We start from the raw sequence: 19,957 nt of genomic DNA on the forward strand, positions 1-19,957 counted from the left end.
CCCCCGTCTGATTTCACGGCCAGTATAGATAAACTGAGAATGGGTGAAGGAAAGGCTGCCTCCAGCTGCACGTGGAATGTGTTAGATCGGCGGCTAAACTGCCCCGAGTCCTCACATCCTTTTCCTTCCAGCCCGCCCCAACCACCCAGCCACCTCGGTCTCGCCGGTACCTCCGAGAGCCGCTCCAGAGCCTCCCGTTCCAGGCAAGTAAAGTTCAACAGGAGCTCCCATTTCTCCTTCAGGAGCCGGTCCGTAAAGTCGCGTTCCAGGGGCGACTCGAGGGCCCAGAACGCGGCGCTTCCCAGCAGCAGGTAGCTCAGGTAGAGGAACAGCAGCAACGTCGTGGAGGGAAGCCCGCAGCGCCATTCCGTTGGAGCAGCCTCAGGTGGCGCCATACTCTGGCCGTTAGACGCGGTGGAGGAGACGGCGGCGGTGCAGAAATGCCGCGGAGAAGGGCAACCCTGAGGAGTAGTTCTTCCCGCGGTCTCCTTCCGAAAGCTCCCTGAAGCAGCGGCGCTTCTCCACCCGGATTCCTCTCCCTGGGCGGGGCCAAAGCAGCGGCATCCCCGGTACCTTCCCCAAACGGAGATAATGCGTGTTCTTGGGCCCGGGGCGTTTTACTAAGTAAAACTGAACCACCTGTGTTGAACGTGCCATTTGGCCTTGAATTTCTCAGCCAAGGCTTGGCAGGGCTCATCCCCGTAAGAACAACAACAGTTGTGTCCGGAAGAGGCACTGACTTTGGGCTTTACTTAGCACTTACGTTATAGTAGGTTTACTTTGGATTGAAGTGTGGATGCGAGTCAGTTTGGAATGGTCGTCAGTCACAGCACTACGGCTGGTGAGCACAGAAGAAGTGGGAGCATGGCTGGACTGCAAAAGTCTAGTCAACAAATTTCTTGCAAGTTCTCTTCCAAAAATTATAAAGATTCTTGCAGCTTAAATAGAGCATCCTTAAATGTATGCAGATGAATTTGTGTATTAATTGCCACTGAGCTGAGCTTTTATAACATGCTAGGCTAAAATATGTATGGCTGGTTTGTAGTTGAATAGATCATGCAGATTCAGCCAAAATGGTTTGTTTAGAGCAGGCGTGTTCAACTCGTGCTCAATGGGCCACACACAGCCCTGGACAGTTAATGATGTGGCTTCACACCATTGTGCAGTTTTAATATATGATTTTATATTATAAAAATTATATATATTTATATGCAGCCCCCAAAAATCCCTCTTCACTTACTGTGGCCCAGGCAAGTCAAAAGATTGGACACCCATGGTTTAAATCTCAGTTTGTTGATTTAATTTAGGCAAGTGGATTAAATTTAGGAAAACAAGTTTCAATTAACCATTGGTTAATATGTTAAATGAAAACAGGAATAAAGAATTTTAAAAGGGAACAGGTCATAACTCCTCTCCTTTTGAAAACTAAGTATTGGTGCTATATGTTTTTACAATGAAAATAGCTAGATTCTTTTTTTTTTTTTTTGGACAAGGCTTCTCTTCCTATGATCATAATTTCTTGTTGTGGTCTGTGTATTGTACCAAGTTATGATTTATTTTGAAAATGACTTATTGGTAGTTGTTATAACATATCAAATCATAATGTAAAATTGGAGCTATAACATTTTAGCAATTTTGAAAGTGTGTGTCAATTTACAAAATGGCTGGTACAAGAACTTTATAAAATGGCTGATGTAGTGGCTATAGCTGGTCATGAAAATCCATTTAGCGGAAGGAGAATTAGCTTTGTAGGATGTTTTCTACTAGGCATGGGCAAAAACTAGCCTCCCAGGAAGAAAACTTTCTGCAAAACCATCTATCCTGGTACAGTATAGCTATTCTGAGGGTGATTGGTGGTTTTCCAGAACTTAATTTTCTGAACAAGAAGCTCTTCCAGATGTGCTTCAGAAGCCAAAACTGAAAATAGCTAGTTTTATAACAAGTGTTGAGGGGCTTTTAAGCCAAATCTGAGCAATTCTATTGAGAATCACTCTACTGAGTGATTTTTTTTTTTCTTAGAATGAGTTTAATCCTCTGAAAACTCCAGTATGATTTTTTTTCTGTCTTCAAATAACCATAACCATTCTTTTAGGAGAATACTAGGACTCAAAGTGAACTTGTACAATGCTTGTTTTATTTACACATTTTGTTAAACCCAAGGTTTTTTTAAAAAAAGCATAGTTGAAGAAACTATTGTGGCATGGATCATATGTAACATTAAGCTATAATGAGTACTTCAAGATGGCAGTAAATTTAAAACAGCTGTATGGGTGAACCAGAAAATTGCCCTGATCTTTCTATGAAGATGACTATATGAGGTCTTCATAGTTTACAGGAGAATATTAACATAGGAACGCCATCTCCTTTTCCTGATATTAGCTGGTATTCAAAGAATTAATGGCAAGTATTACATTCCAGAAATGACACTATTAATGAACTATTGCAGAATTAGTTACCTAGCTTTCTGGTCTCAAATCGCAAAAAGTCAGTTTTGTTGTTTATATTGCAAAAAAAAAGTAGAAAAGAATGAGTGAAGGGTAACTTATTTTCCACATGCTTTGTTAGGTACCTGTGATGACAACATTCAAAATTGGGATCCCTAAAAGAAGAATCAACAAGATTATTACAATGCATGACATCCAGTTGACTTATGTAACCAAGAAAACAACTCAGTGAGTTCAAAGCTTGTGGTAAGCTGTAAGATAAGGAATGTATCCTTCAAAAAAGACATTATTCCTCTATATACCAGTCATACATATTTTGAGAAGAAAATTTTATGTAGTGTTAGACTATGTATAATATTCAGCAATTCTAAAATATTATAGTCTAACTCAGGGGTGTCAAACTCACTATTGTCATAGCGTAATCATGTGACATATCACAACTTTTTTCCCCTTTGCTAAAGGGAGTGTGGCGGTGGCCAGCACCTATGCGTATCTGGCCTGCAGGCCGCGAGTTTAACAGCCATGGTTTAGCTGAATGAAAATGTGGTGATGGATTTCTACCGTTGGTGAAAGGCAATGCATATTTCAATGGCTTCTGATCTAGTGTTGTATATTATCTCCTGTATCAAAATAAAATATCTTAATATGTGATTGAGCATATTGATTGATATTAAACCAGTTTCTAGGGAGTAACAGCCACAGGGTATTCTACCCCCCCCCCATTCAAAAGGTACTTCATTATCCAAAATGTGACAAAGAAACCTGGATCCGATTAGCTATTGGTTGGCAAAGGAATTCTTATTCTTAAAGGAATCTGGTATACTAAATGAGTGATGAGTGAAGCCATAAAACGTGGAATCATAAATAGACCAGATGCAGAAACACAATTTCACAATGAACCCAAAAGGACCTTCTTATAGTAATAACACCTTCAAATTAATGCATTGAGGTTCATAATGTAATTTTAAAGCATGAGTACAGAATTTTTTTTCAGGCTAAGGGCTACTGTAGTCTTTGAATAATATGCTGTGGTCTGCATTCTCTCCCCCCACCACATGTGTATTTTTTACGTATTTTTACATAAAAAATATGAATACAATTTTTATTTACATTTAATTAAGGTTACAATAAATCAGTAGTGGGAAACTCCTAATAACGCATGGGCAATCTCAGGGCTCCCCAAATTGTGAATCAAGTCCCAGGCAAAACACAACATCAAGTGCACTCTCCAGGCACTTAATGCCCATTCCGGCATTAAATATATACTAAATTTTCCCTTCTACCATGTAAAAATTTACATTTTGCACGCAGTTTTCAGCACCACACACATCCTCAGAATACCATGCTATGCATCACCATGTTAAAACTTTGTAACACACTTTACCATCTAGGACAATGTATCTTTAAACTATAAGCTCCAAATCTCCTGTAGTGATCAGTGTGTGATTATTATTGAAGTAGTCATCTGACACCTCATTGGAATTCCTTTCTCTTTAATCTGAATTATATATTTACGTCAGAAGATGAAGGTTGTAAAGGCCAGATACTGCTGCATCTTGCTTATTTTGAAATAGAATTAGGACAAATGTTATCAAAAGACTCTTGTCTACAGATCAGCTGAAATGTCACAGGTTGAGCGTCTTGTATTAATTAATTTGGTGTTCAAGTTTAATTCTTGGTCATTGGATAGACAAATGCCTCAACCTGCCTAGTGATAATTAGTAGGCCTTCCAAGAAGTATTCTGTAATTTCTTGGATCTTGCTTGTCAGCACTTGTTGAATCTCTTTCCTTGGAAAGAGATGATAAAAGTTCTACCTTATCAATGCCGTATCTCTTGGCACATTTGTTTTTGTTCTTCATGAAGAGTCAGTGGATTGTCCTTGTAGCAATTCTTTCAATTTGACTCAGTTCATCTAGGAAATCCATCAAGGTGGTCTCATTATTCAAACTTTTTTCTTTCTTTCCTCCTCAACAATGTACACTTGCAGTCATGGCATCATCTTATGAAGCTTAATGATGCAGTTCAAAAGTGCAAGTACTATTCTGCAAAATGTCAGGATGGTTCTTCTCTCGTTTAACACAAGAAGGAACTTTACTATTAATCTCTGTTTCAGGTTGGTGATACTGGATGGAGCTCGGCATACAACCTGTTATGGACTACCTAATCTAAAAAGTTCCTTCAATTGCTAGTCCAGCTAGCATCAGTACATGGGACAAAGAGGGACACTTACTTGTGTCAAGCAGCAAAATGTCTGGGCTCCTGGGTAGTTCTATTTTTCCTCCAATTATTTAAGCTACTAATATAACAATTTGAACATGTAAATTGAAATTTCTTAGTAGGGTGCACTGTATTTCTTCTCCCTCAGAGTAAGCACAAAGCCTTTTTTTAAAAATTGGTATTCTGAACTTTGAGAATTTTAAATATCTGTCTTGGGACATATTCAAAGAAAAAATACTGAGAATGTTCAGGTCCAGATGGCTTGGAAAAAGTACTAACCAGAATACTAACCTTGGAGTAAAGCTACTGAGGAAAATAGGTTTGGGGGTTATTGCTTTTTCTTTGTCTTTTTATAGTCTAATAATAGAAGGAGGATAGGAGAAGAAAAGCTCTTGTCATTGAGATTCAGTAGCTTGCAACCATGCCTTGTTTAATTTTTTTTCATAGATGGAATTAGTAAAATATGTGCATTTTTCTGCCAGAAAACCTGTTTAACAGATTTCACTACTTGCTTAAGGGAAATCGGGAAGTGGAGATAAGTGACGGGGTTCTCTTGGAAGAAAAAATCTTTGATCACTTCCAGTAAAATTTTAAAAAGTTATTTTGGAACCCAGTGCCCACAAGCCATTTGATAGGTCTGTTCTAATAATTAGTTCAATGGAAGATAATTGGCTGAATGGAAAGTGTAATAAATTATGTTCTCAGTGAATTTTCCTTCATGCTTTTCATTCAGCTGCTTTTTGCACATAACATTTTTACTACTTCTTTGGGGGCAGGGAAATCCCTCTATCCTTTATGAAGTTGCTCACTCATTATGGGTGGGAAGCAGTCTATCATATCCACACACCTTGAATGCACACAGAAATTCTTCTAAGCTGCCTACCCAGGAGAGACACTCAGCTGGGAATATGGATCCTGGGTTGACCAGGATTATCTTCTCCTTTGGAAACAGTAACTTCTGTTGTCTCTGGATGTGGCTTTTGCTTATTTAATTGTAGGAATTTCTCCATTAGGTCTGCTCCCAGGTTGAATATCAGAGCAAGCCAGGCTAAACCAAAAACAATCCAAATTGCTGCCAAGCTTCGGTACACTGAAATATAATGCTTGCTAGGATCAGTGCCTATGGAAACAAAAAGAGAGAGGGAAACTTAATTTCTCATAGCTGAATACCTGAAAAAGTATTCTAATAAGCTGAATACAGTGCACACATATACAAGCATACTTCAGAAGTGGAATTGCTTTGGAACATACAGGGAAGTAAATGCAGCTCTCTTCAGAGCAGTACCATATTTTTTTAGACTTCTGCAGGAGCCTCCCAAAAGTGCAGTTCCTTAATTGATTCATATCAATGACTTGTTTTAGTGAGCTATTGCATTAAAGTAGCTGAGTCTTATTTCATCTTTGCATGGAAGCCTGAAAAATATATTGCTGTTTTTAAAATGTCCAGGTTCCAGTTATTCAAAATACCTCTTACCACTATTTTAATTTGCACATAAAGATAGAACAAACTTGGTGGATTGCCTGTGTAGTTCCCGCCACCTTTTTAAGGGAGATATCCAAAAATGAACATGAGCTACTTCCTCTGTGCATCTTGATTTGCAATCTCTATTAATTTTATTAGGTTATCACTTAGTCTCTTAAATATTGCAACTGGCCACATGGAAGCTTCCTTCTGCATAGCTCTCAATTGTCATAGGATCATGATAGCGAACTATGGCACGCGTACCACAGGTGGCACATGGAGCCATATCTGAGGGCATGCAAGGCATTGCCCTATGTCAACTCCATCACACATGCGTTCATTGGCCAGCTGATTTTGGGGTTTCTGGAGGGTGGGGGAGGCCATTTTTGCTGTCCCCAGGCTTCCAGAAAGCCTTCTGAAGCCTGGAGAGGGCGAAAAACAGATCTACCAGGCCTACCAGAAGTCGGAAAACAGGCTGTTTCTGGCTTCCGGAGGGCCTCCAGGGGAGGCAAGGAAAGGATCTGGAGCCTGAGGAGGCCAAAAATGGACCTACCAGGCCCATTGGAAGGCAAGAAATTGGCCATTTCCAGGCTCTGGAGGGCCTCTAGGGAGGCGTGGGAAGCCGTTTTTGCCCTGCCCAGGCTCCAGGAAAGCCATGCATGCATGCGCGGGGGGCAGCGGGGAGGGGTCACACATGCCTGTGCAGTTTGGCACAACACGGGTTGGACATTTAATTACAGGATTTTGGCACCTGAGGGAAAAAAGGTTCACCATCACTGTGCTAGGACCTTCTTATTTTAATGACCTCAGCAACAGAAGTTGTTTTCCTTCAGTTCTCTCCATCCAGCCTAGCACTTATTCATCCATCTGGCAGAATTGTTTCAGGATCTTGGGCAGGAAAAAAAAATGTATTCAGTGCATTTGCTTCCTACTTTTTTCTGAGATAAAAGTAGTATACAGGAGGGTTTGCTTGGATTTCATTTAGTGAGTTTGGTTGGAATGACTATCTCGAAATCACCTGATGAGCTGCAAATTTTTGGCAAGACTTGAATCTGGAATTCTCCAGTCCACAACTATAATGGACTATTCTGCACTATCCTGCCCTCTGCTTCTGTCAATGTAAGATCATAAGGTGTCTTCTGCACAAATGCTGCCATTGAATTATCTCTCTTCCACATGAGCTAAAAGAAGAAGAGACTAGTGTGGAGTTCCATAGCATTTCAGCTTCATCCTTGAAATGATTGTTGGAGAATAACATTTGTCTATAGAATAGTTTCACATCATGCAAACCAGAAATGCAGGAAGTATGACTCAGGGGAAAAAGAGGAAATGCATTTTTTTAAAAAAAAAAACATATTTGTAATCTATAACATGTAATTTACGTCAGTTAGAATTGCAATGTCAAATTTCTGGTAAAAATGAATGTAAAATTGATTCTGCCCAGTGAGTTGCAGCTTGATTTAGTGCAGCAAATCCATCTGGAATAGAAAATAGATTCCTTTTCCTTCAAAATAAATATAATTCTGAACAGTTTTGTCTGCATCTATAGAGAAGAAGCAAAGAAACCACCAATGTTTCTCAGTATCATTTTCATTTCTTACTCAGCTGCAGTCAGTAACTGAGTCTGGTCCTTTTAAAAGCACTTTGTCCACATTAAAGCACTCTTGGCATGGCATATTTGGAGCATGGTGTTTTGCACAACTATCTAGGTAGATTAATATCACCTATTAATAAAAATTAGTTTAAAATCTAGTCTGCCAATGAAGTGTTTGTAGAAAATATGGCAGTCACAATGGGGAACTTGCCACTTAAAGAAAGTAAGCTTTTTAAAAGCTAAATCTCATGAGAAGTCAATTTCCTTGCATGAGACCTTACAAGATATGTTTGTCAAAACAAAGTGTGTTACTGCTGAATTTGGGGCAATTTTAAAATGTGTTTGAATTTTTTACATGTAGAGATACACTATATTGCCAAAAGTATTCGCCCATCCATATAACCAGATTTAGTTGTGAGCGAATATGTACTTGCCATGTGCACCCGATTTCTCTCTTAATCTGTCTCTCTTTAAAAAAAGGTAAGAACCTGTATTCTTGACTCCTAATGGAGTGATTAAATGACGTGAACAAAATGTACATTGTAGATATAATTACATGCCATGGCCATGTTGTTATAAGTGTCACAGATTTCTCTAGAATTCTTTCTAATCAATGCTGGTGTGAAGGGTTGGGTGGGTGGGGTTTCTCTTACTTACAGCACTTAACTACTACTTTTATTATTACCTACTACATAATCTCCAAATCCAATGGTGCTGAGGGTGATAAAGGTGAAGTAGAAGCCTTCTCCATAACTCCAGCCTTCAACATAACTGAAGATCATTGGTGGAAAAACCAGGAAGAGTAAAGTCCCAGCCATCAGAAATAATACCATGGTTAATGTCTGCACCACCTGAGAAACATAAGGATGGAATGGTGGTTCAATAGCTGTCAAACTCCGGGCTTATCGGCCATATGCGTCACATGCTGGCCACGCCTTTGCCCAGTTTAGCAAAGGGGAAGAAAATCCCAATATGTCTCATGACATGACAATGTGACTTTGACACCCCTGATCTAAAGTGTGTTTGCAAACATAAAGGCTAATTTTAAATTCCCAAAGGAAGTTCAACTAAGTTCCAGGAGTGAAATTCAGTGAGGTACCCTCACACCTGGCCTGTATAGCTATTTTAAAATATTTACATGCCTATTATCATTTCAGAATGCAGTACTTTTTCTATTTGGTTATCAGAGATAATATATTGAATATATTGTTACATTTCTGACATTGGTGATACATTTGCTGAAGAATAGACTTAGAAATAATTTAAAGGTGTGGGTTGATACCTGATCACTTGTGGGAGCTAACCTTATTGAATTTAAATCCATCTCTGAAGGATACTATATAGAATAACAGAGTTGGAAGGACTCTTGGAGGTCTTCTAGTCCAACCCTCTGCTTAGGTAGGAAACCCTACACCACTTCAGATAAATGGTTATTCAACATCATCTTTAAAAATTCCAGTGTTGGAGCATTCACAATTTCTTGAGGCAAGTTATAAATTGCACTTATTAATTGTTCTAACTATCAGGAAATTTCTCCTCAGTTCTAAGTTGCTTCTCTCCTTGATTAGTTTCCACCCATTGCTTCTCCAAAACACCCTCAAGTGCTTTGGAGAATAGCTTACTCCCTCTTCTTTGTGGCAACCCCTGATATATTGGAACACTGCTATCATGTCTCGCCTAGTCCTTCTTTTCACTAAACTAAACATACCCACTTCCTGCAATCGTTCTTCATATGTTTTAGTCTCCAGTCCCCTAATCATCTTTGTTGCTCTACTCTGCACTCTTTCTAGAGTCTCCACATCTTTTCTACATTGTGGTGACCAAAACTGAATGCAGTATTCCAAGTGTGGCCTTACCAAGGCCTTATAAAGTGGCATTAACATTTCACGTGATCTTTGATTCTATCCAGTGGTGGGTTATGGACAGTACGCCCCTGTACGGGTGTACCAGTGCCTGCTGGGAGCACCAGATACCATTCTGGTATGGTGATCCGGAGGGCCCACCGGCCCTCACCCGCCCTCCTTGCCTGTATTTGACCCAACTGGGCCATTTGTGCACGTGCACGGAGCATACGGCACCTGTGCGATGCTTCACCGAGCAGCTGAAGCATTGGCAGTGAGTGCGCACACACGCACAGTGCACGTGCATGTTGTGGACGCCCAGCCTCATCGCAGCATACTGGGTGCAATGGGATCTGGAACCCACCACTGATTCTATCCCTCTGTTTATGCAACCTAGAACTGTGTTGGCTTTTTTGGCAGCTGCTGTACACTGCTGGTTCGTATTTAAATGGTTGTCCATAAATTAATGGCATTTGCAAACCTTTAAACTTACAGTCCAAAAGAGAAAGAAAGTAGTTTCATGGAGAGAATTGATAACTGTCAAATGTCTTACTTAAGAGTTTTTTATATATTGAAGTACTACAAGAACATTTGGGGAAAAGCTATCCCAAACATTAACATGAGAAATGATAACATTTCTCTTCATTTCTTTTCTACAGAAGTTGGAGGCCCTACATCTCTGTCCACACAATGATAACTATTTTCTGCATAGATTCCTAATGCAGTAGCTATATAGGCAGCCCAAGTCATAGCCTCTTTGTGTCACACAGTAAAACAAATGAGATAGTTTTAAAGTCAAAACATTAAATCGATACCAACTTGAAATATCTCTGTCTCAAAGGGGCAGGTTTGAGGAAATGTGTCCTTAATTTATTAAGGTAAAAGCAAAAATTAGAAATCAATGGGAACTGTGGAACAGCTTGGAAAGATTCTTGACATTATAGAAGGTTGATTGATTAGTAGACAGCTTCTCATCAGAAAACATTGAATGGAGGATACCTAGAATATAACTGTTGCAATGTCGAATACCAGTCACTCTGTATGGTGTTTTCATGAAAATGTGGATGAAATTTCTGATTTGTATGTGTGTGACTCGAAATAAAACAGCTTCTTGAATATGGCTTCTTTCCACATATTTCCGAAAAAGAGGACACCAGTCTCCCAAAAGGTACAGTAACAGAAAACTGTTCTTTAGTACAAATGCTAAATATTCAGGAATCTGCCTTCTGAACTCCCCTTCTGCATGGTAGAAACAACATACAAGATTTCTACCTACCAAGATTCTTGATGGCTATTTTGTTCTCCTAAATCAAATAGAAGAAAATCCAGTTTTTAGGAAATACAGGAAACTGCCCTTCCCTCTAAATTATGTCCTTAAATCTAAAAAGCATTTTATAGAAGGAAATATGAATCATCTACATTTAAAAATGTTGTAATATGAAATTTTGTCTTGCTGAAGTCTACATAAAGCATAATAGACATTGCTATCTATGACTATTCTGCCAGGCAAGTACATCCCTCAGTCAAAGGCAGAGAGCCAAAGAGTTGTGTAATAATTTTGTCTTCACTTGTTTAGAAGTTCAGCCAAGCCTTGTACCATCATTAGCAGGATATTCATTATGCCTCTCCCATGTTCCCTGAATTCTAGTGTAGAAATGTATAACTTATGAAAAACCCTATCTGGGTTAGGTTAGCTTTCTGATCTGGCATTTCTTTCTCTAAGTACCGGTATTAAGAAAAATCATAATAAATCTTGTAATGTTTACATCTTGCAACAAAAGGAATTTTGCTATGCATCTAGCCCCAATTTATGTACTGTAATTCATGTAAATTGCCTGGCAAACGCTTTTAAAACACATGAAATCACCCTTTTATTCATGTAAAAGTAATTATCAATATTTGGACATAATTTTCAACATAGAACCATTTTTCAAAGGCTGCCAGGGAGAGAGGTGGGAGGGGGGTGTTTCCTTTTTTGATGGTAATAGAATGTCCAGCTTTGCTGCTGATAAATTCATGATGGGATTCTTTCACAGCTCTATATGTGAGGGGAGAAAGACACAAATTACCTTCAAGCTAATAGGCTCCCTTATTACATTTTACTTTGCTGCTATGAAACAGAAATTGTTGATTATCTAGGTCAGAGGTGGGTTGCTGCCGGTTCGACCTGGATTGGGCGAACCGGTAGTAGCGGCGGTGGGAGGTTCCGCCCACACACCCAGACACTTCTGTGCATGCGTCCATGAGAGAAGCGGTAGTAAAAATAATAGAAACCCACCACTGATCTGGGCATATATTATCAATAGTCCTCAAAGTATAGCCACAATTGGGACTGGAACTTCAGTTGCTAAGCAATTCAGTTGTTAAGTGAATTTCACCTGATTTTACAACCTTTTTCACCATTGTCAATAAGTGAATCACATGGTTGTTAAGTGAAGATGGCTTTCTCTTTGAGTTTGCTTGTGGAAAGCCCCCTGGGAAGATTGCACATGGCGATCACGAGACCACAGGATACTACAGCTATCATAAATACATATGGGTTGCCAAGTGCCTGAATTTTGATCATGTGACTGCAAGGACATTGAAAAAGTTGTATGTGTGATGATTGAGGGAAAGTGACTTTTCACAACCCTTGTAACTTTGAATGGTTTTTAAATAAATGGTTATAAGTTGAAGACTGCCCGTACAGGGCTGCAATTATTTTGTCATAAAAACAAGAATTCAGAAGCACATTATATACTCAGAAACACGAAATGACATGGAAATGAATATCAAGGCTAAAGAAGGAGAGAATGAGTGGACCTCAGTATTCTGGGGTATGTCCTTTTCAGCTGCTTGCTTCAGTGCCCTATTTACAAATGGTTTCCAGCAGATTATGCCAAGATGCTGAATTGGCTAAAGCTGTTTATCCTCCACCATAGTTAACTAACTTAATAATGCTTCTTTTCCATATTTGAAACTATATGGCTTTAGTCAGTTAAAGTTCATGGAAATATCCATGTATTTAACTAGCCAAATTGTCATAGTGTCTTATCCAGGCTGCCAGCTTAAGAGGTAGGATAACTTTATCATCTTTGATACCCCATTGAGATTTGAAAGTGTTAGGAAGTAGCACCAAGTTTTCCAACCTGGAGTTCTACAACATTTAAGACATGGTGGTAGTTGTGCAATTTATGAGAAGTTGGAACAACTGAAGTGGTGAAAAAATTGGCTCCTTATAAGAACCTGAAAACCCACAAATAAAGTCCTATGTACTGTAAATCTTTTTCTTGAGTCTACTCTGAGGCTTCAGAGAACTATAAAGTCATATACAAAATGTCGGTTAAAAGAAGTAAGATGTCTGTTGATCTCAAGAGTCACACATGAGGTGATAGATGAGCACAGTTCTTAATATTATGATTGACAAGGAGAGTATTGAAACATTGTTACCATATTTTTGAACTTCTATCTTCAAATGCCCCCTCCCAATTTTTTGTGTTCCAGTTACTTCCATTTATATGGAATGAAGAGAGGATATGTATATATCCTTCTTCCACTCATATAATATCTAAAAATCATTATATTAGACAACTTCAAAATTATACATGAAAGCATCTACCAAGTACTCAGGACTAAGTATGCACCACTGCAGAGCGAAGTATAGGGGAAACTGGGATGACAGTGTTCAAAAGAAATTGAGAGTGAAATTCTTCTTTGTGTTAAATTCTGGCCTTCTAGCCTTCTAGGTTTTCTGTGTTACCTCCTGAATTTGCTTGTATCCTTGGTTGCTGCAACTTACTTAGCCCTAGATCGTACTGGAGTCCAGAATTTATAAGTCATCATAGCTATAAGTTGAGAGCCAATTTTATGCCTTTTTGTGGCAGTCATTAAGTGAGTACCAACATTGTTAAGTGAACACAGTGTCTGTTTAGTGAATGTGTCAGTTGTTAAGTGAATTCATGTATTTGAACAGCACTCTTTTTGCTAGAAACTGGCTTTAAAGGTCCAGAAACCAACAAAAAAATCATAAATTATGGTCACATGACTGTGGAATACTGCAGTTGGCCATATTGAAGGGCAGGTTGCCAAGCTCCCGAAATCCGGTCATGTAACTGTGTGTGCACTCAGAAGTTGGAACTGTAGAATTGGGTTGTCAGGATCTCTTGGGGATTCCATCATAATTTTAAACACTTGCTAAACAACTGGTTATTAAACGAAGACTACCTGTACTTTTCTTAGCATTCCATAGGATTAAATTGTATCAACAGATTGTGCCTTCTAGAGCTTTTATCAAGAGTGTATAGCTTGATATAACCTGTCACTATTCAGAAGTTCAAATCAACGAAGTCTTCTGTTGTCCTGGATTGGCATGTGTCCAAGATACTTTTATGTGTCCCATAAATATATGAAAATCACCTCTGTAACGTGTTATAGGAATAAATGAGCAATTGTACCTGAGCTCGCCCTGACTTGTGGACCCATCTGTCCAGGTCAATCAGGTGGGTGCTGAGTCCTTTCCCCAACCGATTAAGAAATGCCAAATTAAGAGGGACCCCAAACAAAGCATAAAATACACAGAAGACCTGTCCAGCTACTGTACTGGGGGCCAAGTTCCCATAACCTACAGAAAGAAAAGAAATCAAATCTCTTAATGAGGCTCAATTTACATGAAAAAATATTTTATTAAGAGAATTCTGCTTATTCTTCTTTCATATCCTATTTTGATCCAGCCAAAATGAAACACTTGCAGAATTTTTATTGCTTCTATGATTGAAATTATGGGGATTTTAACACTGAATTTTGGCTGGTTCATGCACTTTCTGATGTCCTGAGTGCCCAAAAGCAGATTTCATAAATACACAACTGATACTGTGTATTCTGTAGACAATACAATCATAGAAAAAAAAGTCACATAAAATGGGTGTAGTTGAATATAATGGCTTTTACAATATACATTTCAAAGTCTGAAACTTTTTCATGCAGATTTGCAAACTGTTTTGTATCATCAGTCATACCTGACTCAACTTTTACCAAAAATATTATGGCAAAATGAAGAAGAAAGATTTCCTGGAGGGAAAATAACTCACATTACCTATAGTAGTGACCACAGTTCCAGCAAAGAAGAAACTATTGCTAAAGTCCCAGTTACTAGGATTGGTTGAATTTCCTTCAGGGTTGACTCCTTTTTCCCAGGCTTCCATAATGACCTGTCATGGAAACATTTGTTAAAAAAAGGGAACACAATGATTTTTTAATTGGGAGATTATAGTAACTAAGTAGTAAAATGCATCCAGTTTCCAATATCCACTATTGATAGTGTTGTGGTTTTTTTGTAGTAGGGCCCATGTTACTCTGCCAGTGAAATAGGACTGCTTGTAGGAAATGATTAGGCTGATCTGAAAGAGGGAATTAAATTTGTCATCAGTTTGGAATAATTGTGTAGCCACAAGAGATCCAAGTCTAACCAGTCATCAATTCTGTTAACCTCTATTTAGTGCCAATTTAGTTTTGACTGTTAATTTTCCAGATTCTGTAAATATAGCAACAATAAACTCTTCAGTGCTTTGAACTGAAGTAATGTTTGCCTGACACTACTAGATGCAGTAAGGGTTGTACACAACTCACTACACTTTTTCAGTGAGAACAATTATAATTATATTTATAGCTTGTAGAGAATTCATACTTCTCAAATGTTTACATGAATGAAAGCAAAATAGTGTAGTTTTGAATTGTTCTACCAAATTCTGCTATGTGGTTTTTATCTTTTAACAAATGTTATTCTACAAATGGATAATATACATCTGTATAATCTATCAAAATAGGTAAATTAAGGGAAAATATATATTGAAGTAGAATGGATTTAAGATTTTTTTTTTAAAAAAGAGACACTCAAAAGAATTAAAGGTGACAGATTTAACCATCCTAAGTAGATTTAGGAATCATTGGATTCACCGGTAGTGTATTAGCTACAGTGAGGCAATAAGAGGGATGCAGTACCTGTTTAATACCAGAATAATATAAGAAATGGTTTAGGAAAAGACTGAAACTATGGGAAATGGATGACTGCAAATAGAGGAGTCTTTAAAAGTATAATTAAGGAGTAATTACCAGGCCCTTACAATGTTAAGCAGGAGAAACAGGGTTAACCTCTTGTGACATAGGTATGTATAAAGAGAGATTCTTAGACTTTGTCCATGTTGACCTTTATTACGGTTTTAATTCTGTTTTTAATTTTGTCCCTTTTAAAAATGTTTTATGGTTTTTGTCTGTAATCCACCCAGAGTTACTTAGTGAGATGGGTAATGTCTAAATTTGATTAAATAAATAGGGTCAGTTATATTTACAGCAAAGTTTAACATATCCACACCTCATTCTTGGATTACAGTAAAAGCATTATTACAGAGTGAGTTGTAATACTTAGACAAACATTTAGCAGTGTCTTGAAAGAAAGTATTGAGAACACATAAGGCCAGTTGTTGATCAGGAAGTTGTTGATCCCATAAAAAACTGAGTTCCATTCTTAGTTGCCTGCATTTCTCATTGTCTGAATACCGTCACTAGAATTATGGTAGTCTATAATGCATTTGCCTGGTATTAATTTATTATGATGATGATTGCAGTGCTCCAAAAGTATTCACTTAATTTTCTGTGTCCTTTAAACTGCAGTAAAATACTTTCCTGTGCTTGGTTCTGAATATACTTTCATGGGCCAACTGTGCTAGCAGCAATTTTGATTTTCTCTAAAATGCTTATGATGAAACTCTCCAATACTATCTTACGATCTACCTAGGTGTTTCTTTGTTGAATCTCATTAGAAATTAGAGAAGTGCCAGCATATGAATTCCCATGCAATAGTTCGTGTAAACAGAGAATGGGCTACATTGAGTAAGGGTATTGGGCAAAGTACAATAATACTAAGCCGAATATAATAACAAGGATTCCAAATGGAATGCCAATACTTGGCAAATGCATTACATTTATGAAGATTTATGCTGCAACTGAAATATCAGTGCCATCTAGTGTTTTTGTACAGTATCAACCAGCATTGATCAGAGAAAACAATGCTCCAAAATGAAACATGCTTACTGCAGAAAATTGAGTTTTCTTTTAACAACAGCAGCAAATATGTGGCATTTTCTTAATTTCTGTTTATGTTGTGGAGAACAAAATGTTCAGTTTTTTCAGAGGACAAGCTACATAGTTATCTTTGATTATAAATACATTTTGTTGGGAAAAATAATAATTATCCCTTCGATCAAATGCTAAACTATTGGTTTAAAGCAAGAGCCAAAGAAAACAAAATATAAAAGCTTCATATATATGAAAGGGTCAAGCCATTTTTCTTCAGAAACTATCATTCTTTAAAAAATCAGTGCAAATATACTGTATATCTTTTTAAAAATTGCACCTTGGAGTTAATTGTGGCATATGATATCTGCTAATTCTTTTTCAAATATTCCCTACATTCTCCCATTTCTAGATTAATGCTCTGCACCATTATGTATTGGTTAAGAAATGGAAAATTGATTGTGAGATACTCAGAAATTTGGAACTGACATTTTTATGTTGATATTTTTTTGTTAATTAAGCAACATTTGTTTTTATTTTCTGTCATTTTATCTTAACTGTTTTTTTTTTAATAGAGATGTTCAGGAGTAGTAGATGTCTCATTGGAAGACAGAATAACTGAAGCCTTCAATTTAGAATTTGTAAAACAAAGGAGATGACAATTCCCTCATGGATTTAACTCAAAGTAGCTGCAGAAGAAAGAAAATGGAAATCTGTGAGCTCTTCAGTAACTAACCTGGAAGGCAAAACTAGAAAAACTCTATGGCCTTGTTATGACTTGTACAATGGCAGAGACGGGAGGTGCATTAGGATAATAGGTGTGCCTGTTGACCTTCTCCAACACCTACAATCTCTGTGGGCAAAGGGATTCATACAGCTCTCAGACGTTACAATATGATGGAAAGAATCACAGTGGGGATAGGGAAGATAGCAGAAACAGCTTTAATTTTTCCCCCCAAGCTAAATGGAAGGAAAAAGCTTCATTTGAATTATTGCTTCATGAATTGTTAACAGAATACATAATGTTCATATGTCAGGGGTGGGTTTCTGCTGGCATTACTGTCAATTCGCTTAGCACATGCTTTGCAACAGCATGGGCGACCAGGAAACCGATTCAGGGTGTGGCGAGCCTGCCGTCCCTACTTATTCAGCGACCCAGTCGCAATTTCCACTATTGGTTCACCCCGAACTGCTGTGAACCGGTAGCAACCCACCTCTGTCATATGTCTAGATCCAATTCACACATTTTAGTAATCCATAAGGGGGCTGTTTGGTTCTCTCAATATGCATTGTGGTTTGTAAACCAGGGATTATGTCTGATAGTTATGCATAAAGAAGGCTACCATAACTTGCTCTATATTTCATATCCGTCTATGGCTAGTATCAAAAAATTCAGAAATAGAACCGGTGACATTTAATGGTGACACCCTTTCCTTGTAGTATAGTATGTATGTCATAATGTAATAAAGTGCAATCCGTGTTGTTTAGGCAATTGCAAGCTGTCACATATATATCTGTTTGCTGCCATCAGATTTTTGTTTGTGGGTTGTAGGTTTTGCTTGTTTTTACAGTGATAAGAGTGCATCATCTTCTCAAGAAAAAAGGGAGTTAATATTTCTTCCAGAGAGACAGTCACAATCTTGTTAGCATACTTTATACAAAAATGCCTCCCCTCCCACCCCACAATATAATCTGCTAGAATGAAGGAGTGTGCTGAGTTCTCAAAAATCCTCCACAATATTGTGGGGGAAATCACATTGCGGGGGGGGGGGGGAACACTGTGGGAAGAAGGCAGCAGAAGTAGCTTCCCTTTTTTCCCCCCAAGTCCAAGGGGAGAGAAAAACTCCCTGCAAACTCCTGTTCATTAGGGAATATTACACCTCAAAAGAACTGGAGATCTAAAAATAGAATAAATTATTGGAGTTTAATTATATATTCTGTGATATAATATGCTAAACTTGCAGTTGTAATATTATCTTCTACTGTGCTAAAAAGAGTTGGAAGTTGGTGCCTTTTTCTTCCCCTTTTCCCTCTTTACACTATATTTCTTTTCTTTTCCTTCCCACTCTTCCTAGTTTTCCATTACTTTTTTAAAATTTTTCTTTGTATTTTGATAAACCAATAAAATCAAAATAATAAAAAATAATATGTAACCAACTCAGCCTAATCACCAAATAGAATCTAAATATTCGTAAATAGTGCAGTAGCTTGGCAGAGTGCAAGCCTATTTGTCAGCCCCATAGAAATCCCAAGAAAACTGCATGCACTGCTTGGCCTTAGTAGGAAGGGAAGAAAGGAAAGAGAATTGCAATTGGAATGATGGGAAATTACAATATGCAGCCAGGAAAAGGTCCATACAGATAAACACTTATTCATTAAACAGACTCTAGGAGGAGGTCTTATTATAATAAAAGGGCTCTTCTATTTCTGATGCACTTTCATTGGATAATGGGAAGATACTTACAAAGATTGTATTATTTCTCAACAGAGATTTGGTGCTCTGGCTAGACCACACACAGAGAAAACTAAATAACTGATATTGACAGTGATCAATATCAGGAATGCATATTAAATAGACAAACGTTCTCCAACTTTCTGACCATTTGTGTTTAGATTTGATAATCTTTAGAAGACAAGCTCTGTTTAAAATGACTGACCATGTCAAGGCCAGCATTCTCTATGCATTAGCTATCCATTCCAGAGATGCAACTCCATGTTAATATTGGCTGTGTGGATAGACACCAATAATGGAAGGTTGTCCTTACCTGCACAAACTGCTCCAGAGCTTGCCGATCCAGGCACGTATAGTTTTGCAGGAACATAAGCTTCTTAATTTGGAACTGGTCTCGACTCTGGGCTTCTGCCTGCTTCTCTAGCAGCTGGAACACCATGGCTCCCAGGAGGAGGTAAAAGAGATACCCGAGCACCAGTGTCAGAGTCCAGCTAAGCTGCCGGTTGCACACGGTGAGGTAGGGCATGGCTGTTGATGGGCAGGCAGACCTGACCTAGTGCAGCCAAGTGTTATTCCATGGGTTAATGTTCTTCCTCCAAGGGACATAGAAGAATTGCACAGCTGTCTTTTCAGCACACACAGCTAAGACCCTGTTTAAACAGCTTGTGAGCATCAGGTCTAGACAACATGAGACTAAAGCAAACAGATTTAACTCCCACCTCCTTTCTTCAGTTGGGAGTAAAATCACACTGGTTTGTTGATGCATTTCTAGTAACAGTGATATATTTTTGTTAACAAGTAAAAGATAGAGAAACTCAGTATTTCTCACATTTGGGGATTGGCAAAGTGGGCTAAAAGTCCTATGAATGGATTTAACTAGCACTGTTGGAAGTTTTTG

At 38.2% G+C, this 19,957-nt stretch overlaps 2 protein-coding genes across 2 annotated transcripts in view; both read right to left on the bottom strand.

The window, feature by feature from the left end:
• Window positions 1-395, bottom strand: part of KCNK17 (potassium two pore domain channel subfamily K member 17) — a 31,838-nt gene extending 31,443 nt beyond the window's left edge. Inside the window, exon 1 of the mRNA XM_032216052.1 lies at window positions 171-395. Coding sequence (XP_032071943.1) covers window positions 171-395 — 225 coding nt within the window. The remainder of the gene's footprint in view (window positions 1-170) is intronic.
• Window positions 396-5,559: 5,164 nt separating this feature from the next.
• Window positions 5,560-19,585, bottom strand: KCNK16 (potassium two pore domain channel subfamily K member 16). The gene is made up of 5 exons (XM_032216053.1): window positions 19,373-19,585; window positions 14,632-14,746; window positions 13,994-14,160; window positions 8,405-8,570; window positions 5,560-5,783 (listed from the first exon to the last, which is right to left on the bottom strand). The coding sequence occupies exons 1-5, from the start codon at window positions 19,583-19,585 to the stop codon at window positions 5,560-5,562; spliced, it is 885 nt and encodes a 294-aa protein (XP_032071944.1).
• Between the last annotated feature and the right edge of the window lie 372 nt (window positions 19,586-19,957).

This window comes from Thamnophis elegans, chromosome 4, assembly GCF_009769535.1.
Source record: "Thamnophis elegans isolate rThaEle1 chromosome 4, rThaEle1.pri, whole genome shotgun sequence".
NCBI lineage: Eukaryota > Metazoa > Chordata > Lepidosauria > Squamata > Colubridae > Thamnophis > Thamnophis elegans.

Bases quoted from the DNA above. Each gene is read 5' to 3' on its own strand.
- KCNK16 (XM_032216053.1), bottom strand. From the start codon at position 19,585: ATGCCCTACCTCACCGTGTGCAACCGGCAGCTTAGCTGGACTCTGACA. The intron at 14,161-14,631 runs GTAATGTGAGTT...TTCTTTCTGTAG, and splicing joins AACTGTGGTCACTACTATAG to GTTATGGGAACTTGGCCCCC. The intron at 8,571-13,993 runs GTACAATTGCTC...TATGTTTCTCAG, and splicing joins ACAAGTCAGGGCGAGCTCAG to GTGGTGCAGACATTAACCAT.